At 35.4% G+C, this 9,536-nt stretch overlaps 1 protein-coding gene across 1 annotated transcript; it reads left to right on the top strand.

Annotated features, from left to right (window-relative positions):
• The first annotated feature begins 2,602 nt into the window (after positions 1–2,602).
• On the top strand, positions 2,603–4,055 carry LOC113312812. Its single transcript, XM_026561549.1, has 4 exons — positions 2,603–2,839; positions 2,966–3,115; positions 3,451–3,508; positions 4,024–4,055. Exons 1-4 carry the CDS (start codon positions 2,651–2,653, stop codon positions 4,053–4,055), a joined length of 429 nt encoding a protein of 142 aa, XP_026417334.1. The 5' UTR covers positions 2,603–2,650.
• The last annotated feature ends 5,481 nt before the right edge of the window (positions 4,056–9,536 follow it).

Below are 9,536 nucleotides of genomic sequence, written 5' to 3' on the forward strand. Positions count from 1 at the left end.
TATATGTTTTTCTTATGAAACCTGAATCTGAAAAGAAAACTTTAGTTGATCTTCTAGATTTGCTGTCAACCAGAAATAGAACCTAGAAGAGGTAAAAGACTTAGAACTAAGAAAACATATCCTGGTTGCATTACTTACCTTACCGAATCTGAGACACATGCTTATAAAGAATCCATGACTTCTTATGAAGCTCCCTGGTGGTAAGAAGCTTTCATCAGCGAAATGGATTCCATCCAACAAAATCATACGTTGGAGATTGTAGACTTACCTCAAAGGTGTAAGGGCATAGTTTTTTTTTTTAAATAAATAAATAAATATCTACAAAATCTGTTTGAATTTAAAAGAAGAAAGAAGAGATTTGTCCCTTCCAATAGCTGAATGAATAAAAGAACGTGGCTGATCCCGCCATTGTGATCCTGATGAAGCGCCCCGCTTTGCTGACAAATCTGCCACTGCATTGCCCTCCCTATAAACATGGGAGAACCTAAACATTATAATTTTATATATTTTTCCTACTGGATTGCTAATCTCCATGGAACCAAAGAAGTATCAAAAAGAACCATGATCACATGCATAAAATCACATTCAAACCAAATCCTAGTCGTTCTTGTTGCTTGACATAACCTAAAACAATGTATTTCTCCCCAAAATTCAAATGATATTGATATATCGATACCGATAGATTTGGAAATATACTCCAAAACCAAAACATTGTAGTCTCTAAATACTATTCCACATCTTGCTAGGCCTGGATTGCCTAAAGAGCATTCATCCATATTAACCTTTATCCAACCATATAAAGGAAGGCACCAGTTGACAATGAATATTTTGGGCGCTCTAGGAGTCTTATACCCACTATACCAAAAAACCTCAGGTTGCTGATTTCATGTAAATCATCTCTTATAAAACCCTTACCAATATCTCTGAATTACGATCCGCGGGTTATAAACCCAAAGGGGTTATAACCCATCTACAAAAAACCCATCCAAACAAAAGTGATACAAAACCCCCAAATATCATAAACTGTCTAAACTACCCTCCCCTAATTCAACCCAAAAGAAACTGAGAAAGAAAACGACCCACTAATTTATTACTTTACAACCTGCGTAACGGACAAAATTTCTTAAAACCTCCGCTCCTGTTCGTTCAAAATCAATCTGTTCGTTCAAAAATCAATCCGCTCATGTATTCGTTCAAAATCAATCTGTATTCGTCATCATCTTCTCGATTTTACCTTCTTCTCTTATTCTATGGTTGCGTACTTCAACCACTGCTACAAAATATGACCTAATTTTTCAACCACAAATGGCGAAGAAACAAAATCAACATGCGAAAAAGAAAGATGAAAAGCTAAAGAAAATAGCGAAACCATCTCCTAAAGGTAAGAAATCGAATTTGCTTTCAAGTTGATTTCGAGTTTGAATTCAAAAGATTATTAGGTTTCATTTGATTTCTGGGTTGGTTTTCTGTTTGCTTTTAGGTTTCATTTCTTAGGTTAGGTTCTATTTTCATTTGGTTACATCGTTTCTTTGGTTTAGGTTTAGGTTTCAGTTTGTTTGATGTAACCAAATGAAAACAGATTTCAATTGTTTGTATATTTGATGCAACCAGATATTTTTTTTTCTATTTGATGAAACCATATTTCATTTGTTGTTTATTTGATGAAACCAAAGTATAATCTGTTTTTTTTTTTATGAAACCATTCTGGGTTTCATCATTTTACAACCAATTGGTAAATTGGTTCCACCAATTGTTAATCTGTTACATCATAATAATATGGTCTTTTTGATGAAACCATTTTTGGTTTCATCACTTTTCATTTGTTAGGTTTAGGTCTGCAAGAATGATGTAACAGATTTGCGATGAAACCAGATATCATTTTCTGTTTCTTAATGAAACCCAAAATTGGTTTCATCATTTTTAGTTATTGGTTTACTTCTAGAGTTGTTATTGGCTGTTGATTTGAATTCAAACTGTGGAGATTGGCGCTATGTTACGTAATCTTATGGTTTCATACAAGTTTCAATTATGCTTATGGTTTAATCACTTTGTTCGTGCTTATGGTTTCATCATTACAAGTTTATTTCTTATGGTTTCATCATTATTATTTATTATTCTCTTATGGTTTAATTTTGGTTTCACAATAGGTAAAAAAAGAGATAAGGAACCATACAGGTGCTCATTGCATCATTTGTGCGAGCTAGCAGTGAAAATTAAGGCGTTGATAAAAAACAAGCAACTGCATTTGAAAGCTCTTAAATCATGTCCTTTATGGCGTTTCTTTGAGCCGTTCTATGATGGCGTAATGAACAAAGATGATCTCATCAAAAAGACAAAAGCAGTAATAATGTTTTTAAGTACAATTGAAAACAAACTTGATGGTAAGCTCCCGTATTGTTTCAAATTAGCAAGATCAAGGAAAATGATTTTGCGGACAATTCCAGAACATTTTGCTGTGACTTTTGGTTTCCAAATGGTGAATTATGTAGAAGCAGACGACATTGATGAAGATCTGGTTAAAAAGGTTAACGTCTTTGTGGCTAATTATTTTGCTGGAAATAAAAAGACGAAAAAAACCGATATTGAAAAGCGTATGCTGGAAGCCGCAAATGATGAAACCAGAGCGGATGACTTTGTCAAGTTTTTCGTAATGTTTCTGTTGGTTTCACTATTTGTCCCTAAAAAATGTGGGCAGACTCTCGCAGCAAAGTACTTGTATATGGTGTTTGATATGAACAAGGTGTGCTGGCCGGAAGTCTTCCATGACTATGTACTTGATTCGATAATGACAAACAGAACAGACGTAGAAAATGTTGTTGGTTGTGTAATATACCCTCTGGTAAGTTAAGATTTGTTCTTTTTTTTTCATAAGTTCAGTATTTTTTTTCAATATTGGTTGTTGAATAATAAGCGACTTGTTTTTGATGATTAATTTGAATATTGGTTGTTGTTGTTTTTTTTGCAGTACTGGTTGGCAGAGATGACAAAGATCGCACAAAGAAAGCATGGGCTAGACAAGTATCCGAGGTTTGCTAGATGGAACCTTAGCAACATCTGTCAACAAGTATTGTCTAACTTCGAGAATCTTGAAGAAAAAACAGAACTTTGGTCTAAGGTAAATATTTACTTAGAAGATTTACTTTTCTGATGGAACCAATTTTGGTTTCATCAAAAATTCTAGCTGAATTTTTGTTTCTTAGATAACTTCGAGGGTTTTATTTGATATTTTTGTTAGACAATATTCGAAATCTTCGAGGGTTTTATTAGATTATTGCTATGAGTTCTTACCATTACTTGTTACCATTAAAAATGCTTTGCTTGGTATGTCGTTTGTTTTATTTTAAACGAATTTTGGTAAATATTTTCTTGTTCAGATTTACTTTTTTGATGAAACCAGTTTTGGATTTATCAAATTTTTTAGCTGAAACCAATTTTTCTTGTGTACTGCAGGAGAATATTGGTCACCGAAAGGGATCATTCTTGCTTCAGTATGACGAATCAGAAATGCGCTTGGATGATCCCGTAGATGAAGTGGAAATTGTTGTGCCAGATGAAGAAAATGAAGTGCCGGTTAAAGTGCAAGATGAAGAAAATGTTGGTGCTAGAAGTGAAGCTAACTCCTTCAAAGCCAAATACCAATTTGCACGAGCATTGATTGAAAAGCTTAGGACCAATACTACATATGTTCTTTCTAAAGAAGAAGAATCAATGCTGGCAAAATATGATGCTGAGGACAGGGAACAACAACTGGTACAAAGATAGATTTGATTTTTATTAGTAACAATTGAATTACTCGCATATATTACAATTTTCTTATACATTTCATCATTTTTTTGATGAAACCAGATTTGGTTCCATCATTCTTTTGATGGAACCAGATTTGGTTTCATCATTTCAAGTTAATATTTGTTTGATGAATTGGCCAGTTCTTTTTATTCTTTCAGAAGTTTTTGATTTTTACAGCATTAGGTTTTGACACAGGAAGATGAAAAATAAAATAACTTAGGTATCTTAATATTGCAGGTTATAACAAGGGATGTCAACATGATAAATGAACAAGAATCTGAACAAGAGCAGGTCATATCTTCTTCGTCGAAGACAGTCACCGATGATGAACAAGAAGGAGATGGTACTGAGTTGACTCCAAATAATATCGAGGATATCAAGGTGGCAGAGCGGGTTGAATCTGAAATGGAGAAAGCTACTTCATCGATGCCAGTCACCAATGATGAATAAGAAGGAGAGGGTACTGAGTTGACTCCAAATACCGTTGAGGATATCAAGGTGGCAGAGCGGGTTGAATCTGAAATGAGAAAAGCTTCTTCGTCGATGCCAGTCACCAATGATGAACAAGAAGGAGAGAGTACTGAGTTGACTCCAAATACCATTGAGGATATCAAGGTCGCAGAGCGGGTGGAATCTGAAATGAGCAAAGCTTCTTCGTCGATGCCAGTCACCAATGATGAACAAGAAGGAAAGGGTACTGAGTTGACTCCAAATACCGTTGAGGATATCAAGGTGGCAGAGCGGGTGGAATCTGAAATGAGCAAAGATTTTTCGTCGAAGCAAATTATTGAACAAGAATAAAACGAAACTCAATTTGTAATTGATGAAGATGTTATCAGGAAAATGGAATACGAATACAATAAGAAAGGTTGTTCGTCGTCAAAGCCAAATGTTGGAAGCGTATACTACTACCCAGCTATAAAGATGGCGAATGATTTACTTGAGTTAGAGAATGAACAACCTGGATTTGATTTAGGACTGTCGCAGTGTGACAGTCAAGAGAAAGGACAGGGAGAACTCAGTGTTGCACAAAGGATGAGTAACATGGTTACAAGAATGAGGGAAGGCAGAAGGAATTTGGTTCCACCTATCAGAATGCAGGATTACAACACCAGTGTGAAAAAAAGAAGAAAGGTTACAGCTCGTAAGTGCAAGGAGAACAAGAAGGTGCAGGAAGTACAGGGGGTGAAGTTGAAACCAGTTGATAACTTGAAGATCTTGAAAGTACTCAACAGAAATGAGAAACCCCTCGTGACCACTTTTTTCAGAAATAACAATGAAAGGTAATTGGGAAATAACTGATGTAACCAAGACTGGTTTCATCAAAATTTTGTTCCAAGTTATGCATTGTTTCTCCTTTTTTTATCCATCATTGACTAGCTTTTTAAAAAATAAAATTAACAGGTCAACGGTGTGGGAGCATTTAAATCTTCAATTACATATATCGGGGAAGATGATGGATAATTTGATGAGATAGGGTGACGTCGCAGGAGACATTATAGAGTTCTACATTTTGAAGCTGCAAAACAACATCAAAAAAATGAGTTGAAACAAGATGGTTCTCCAAAGTACCAGAGAGCTGTGTTTATGAGCACATTTGCCTATGTTAGTTTACTCCGAAATTCTTTAAAAATTTTTGGCATAAAAAATAGTTGTGGAAAACAAAAAATGATGTTGTTTATATGGTTAATTTTGATGAAACAAAGTTTGGTTTCATCAAACTTGCAGGTCTGTAACTAATTAAGGAGCTTTTATCTGGTATTTTGTTTCAGACATGTCACTCATTAGGAAATAAATGTGGTGCTGTAATAGAAGGCTTCATCGAAAAAATGGATTATAGCGTGCGGTTTTTGTTCGTTCCGTTGCTGACATCACTTGGAGATGTAAACCATTGGACATTGCTTTCTTTTGATTTTGAAACCGGGGAATTTTATCACTACAACTCCTTGGCTTCCACGGGAGAGGAATGCAGAAAAAGTGCTGAAAGCATGAAACAACGTATAGTATCAGCATTTGCACAACACGACGCAAAGCTCCCCTGTGATCAGCAGGCAAGTCATCCAACAACATACTCTTTGCACAACCCTACATGTTGTGAACAAATAGGGTAAGTTCTGTTTGGAAGTTTATAGTTCATATATGCATATGCTTGAAATCATTACATCACTTGTAAACGAATGCTTTACATATAGATACTAATATCAGAACACTCTCAGCTAGTCACTTTGTAACAATTGAGACATTGTTTTGGTTTTTCAGGAACGATTGTGGCCTGCATGTTTGCTATTACATGAAGAGCCTCTTGAAAGGAAACATGTCTACAGATGATATACGAGAAAAGGTGCATAATATGAGACCAAAGTTGGCGTTGAAGATACTCCTTGACAATATAGAATAATACTCGCATGTCATGCCCGTCCTATTGAACATTCAGTTTTAGTTGAATTTTAAATTACTTTTGAAATGGTTATTGTAATGATGATACTCCTTGACATACAGTTCTCCTTGCAGATTCAAGTTTTAGTTGAAGTTTAAAGTACTTGTGAAATGGTTACAGTTTATATAAAAAACGATTTCGTGCTATTTCAGTTGTATTTCCTTAAAATCTTATGTCTACAGAAATATGATGTCTCATTTTTATAAAAACTATCCATAAATGATGTGTCATATATTTGCGGCACCAATAAACAGTAGACAAAACATCATCTACTGTGTTGTCAAAAAATATAGAAGAAAAAGTGACAGTAAAACAATGGTTCCACCAAAATAAGATGAAACCCTTTCTGGTTTCATCAAAAAAATGATGAAACCCTTTCTGGTTTCATCAAAAAAATGATGAAACCTGATTCGGTTACACCAAACTATAAAGGCCTGTAAAAATTCTGAAAAAACTTAAACTTAATCAAACTTTTTATTCTTAGAAAAAATATAAAATGAAAACACCTGCAGCATATTAACTTCTAAGACAAAAATCTGAAATAGTAAATGAAACACATATTGTAGTCTAGCAAACGAAACTAAGAGTAAAATTCGATGACTTGCAGGAACCACATATTGTAGTCTAGTCGAAATGACTACAAGTTCTCATGAAATCTGACGAGAAGGGCATGTCCGTTTATTATGGGTGGTCAAAACCTTGCAGGAACCACAGGTTCTCATCTTCTTATTGGCAACTGAACCTGTATTAGGAATCCTCTTCTTCTTCTTCGATGGACGTCCTGGTTGTGGTCCATTATTCGGACCAAAAACCATCGATTTCGGCGACACTGTCACGGGCTTTTCGACTGTGGGAACAAGATTGATTGCATGTTTATACGATTCTCGGTAGAACTTTACTGTAAAGTAGTGCTCAACATAATTGTAAGGATCTTCTCCATTCACCATGATGCAACGGACAGCATGGGCACACGGGAAACCGTCAATACGCCAACGGTTGCAAGAACATGTTCTTCTTTTTAAATTGACAGTCTGTGTTAATGAAGCATGAACTTCAAACACATATTCCGACGACTTGGTGACTTGGTAGTTACATCCATGCATCTTGTTGTCGTGGATTAGAGCTTCATATTCTGGACATAGAGTTTGACGCCATTTCATTAAGTTAGCAGAGTCCTCGCGACGTTTACACATTTGGTCCATTAGCTTCACCCTGATCTCATCAACCATGATGGCTATAGGCTTCTCTCTCTCTTCAACGACCGAACCATTGATACTCTCAGCAATATTTGAACACAACCTACCATATCGTCGACCCTTGAAGAAAAAACTTGCCCATTTATCAAGATGAGCTCTACTTAGATAGTCTTGTAACTTCTGATTTTGAACCTTCCTCAACTTATCCCAATTCTCTGAAAATTCTTTATGAGTAGAAGCATACGCACATTTCTTAAACAGTCCTAATACATATTTGTTATAAACTTTGCAACTCTTTGGTAAGCATGTATTGATATTGCATTCCATATGCCAGTAGCACCAACCATGAAAAGCCTCAGGAAAAACAATAGGAATTTGTGTTACCAATCCAATACCTCGATCACTCACAAAAGTAAGCTTTGGTCGCAAAAGAGAAAGGACTTTCTTCAAATTATCCAAAAACCATTTCCAGTTCGCTTCATTCTCCGATGAAACCACACCATAAGCAAGAGGGAAGATTTCTGTAACATGAACAGAAAGTATAACACAAGCATAAGATGCGAATGAAAACCAAACATAAAAAATGATGAAACCAACATAAAAAAAATGATGAAACCAACATAAAAAAATGATAAAAACCTTACCATCATTTCCGGTTAGACCTGTTGCTGCCATCATATGACCAAGGTACTTGCTTTTCAAGTGAGCCGCATCAACGAATAATACAGGACGACAGAAATTGAATCCACGACTACAAGCTTCAAAACAGATAAATATCCTCTGAAAATTATTGGTCCCTTCTTCAACTTCCAAAACCACGTGAGAACCAGGATTGGTTTCAATCAACTTGTTTTTATACCAGTTCAAGAACATAAAAGATTTCTCGTTCTCTCCCCATGAAGTATTCAGTGCATGCTTCTTACCTGCGTATGCATAATAACGACTAATGTCAAAGCCGAAGTCTCTCGTAAAAGATTCCATAATATGCTTAGTTTTCTTATTAGGATCCTGTTTAATTTCATCAATAATCAAGCTACTAACTAGTTTCTTCGATATCCGTGGCATGTTAACAAATCCACCAACACAAGTATGCTGATTATTTAGTTCCTTGATAATAAAAGGACTTCCTACAATACCATCAACAGACACAACATATAAATGCCAGTCACATTTCTCCTCTTTGTTCTTATTAGCACAACGTGCACCAATCCTCAACTTCTCATTCCTCTTTGTTCATAACCAGCTGCTGCGTGATACTTCTGTAAATCACAACGAACTTGTTCAACACCTCCCGGAAACAACTGTTCAACTCCTTGAAAAAGATGTAACCAGTGAGCAGACTTCAACGATTCCTTAATTTTATCTGGAACATCATAATCAATCCGTGGCTTCTCAAAAGGTATAATTCCAGAACTTTGTGGCTGGTCATCAAAAGATATAATTCATGAACTTATTGAACCAGAACTCTCAGCTTTGTGACTTACGAGTAACTCCATAATCCCTTCTTTATTATACATGCTAAATAGAGCCAAACATTGAAGATCACAATCAAAATGAATGACCTTTTGCTGATCATCAACCATGTGAAAAATTTCCATAGAAGGAGGAGAGAATTCACACCAACTTGAGCATATACTAGTCTTCAAATTAGAAAAAGACTCTTGGAGGCGAATACGAAGAGTTAAACAATCTTCTTTGTGACATACAAGTGCGAGAACAGAATCCATAATCTACAGAACAAAATGATGAAACCAAAAACAGTTTCACCAGATGTGAATATCAACAACAATTTTTTTTTTTGAAAAACAATTCCAAAGAGATGGAATCCTTCATAAGAACATCAACACAAACATAAAATATCATATGCTAACATCAATTCAGTTTATTCGACAAGAGTGACTAGCAAATTCACACAAACAAAATCAAAAATCAACACGAAAAAGAGAATTAAATACCTGAAAAGTTGATTGATTCCTTGAAGACGAAGATTAATACGAAGACGAAGATGATCAACACGAAGTTGATTGATTGTTCAGCTGGATTCTTCAATTCGAGATTCAATTTCAACTTGAAAAGCGGAAATATGATTTCAGCTAAACTGAATTGCAACCAGATCT

The sequence above is a fragment of the Papaver somniferum genome, chromosome 9 (genome assembly GCF_003573695.1).
Source record: "Papaver somniferum cultivar HN1 chromosome 9, ASM357369v1, whole genome shotgun sequence".
Taxonomy (NCBI): domain Eukaryota; kingdom Viridiplantae; phylum Streptophyta; class Magnoliopsida; order Ranunculales; family Papaveraceae; genus Papaver; species Papaver somniferum.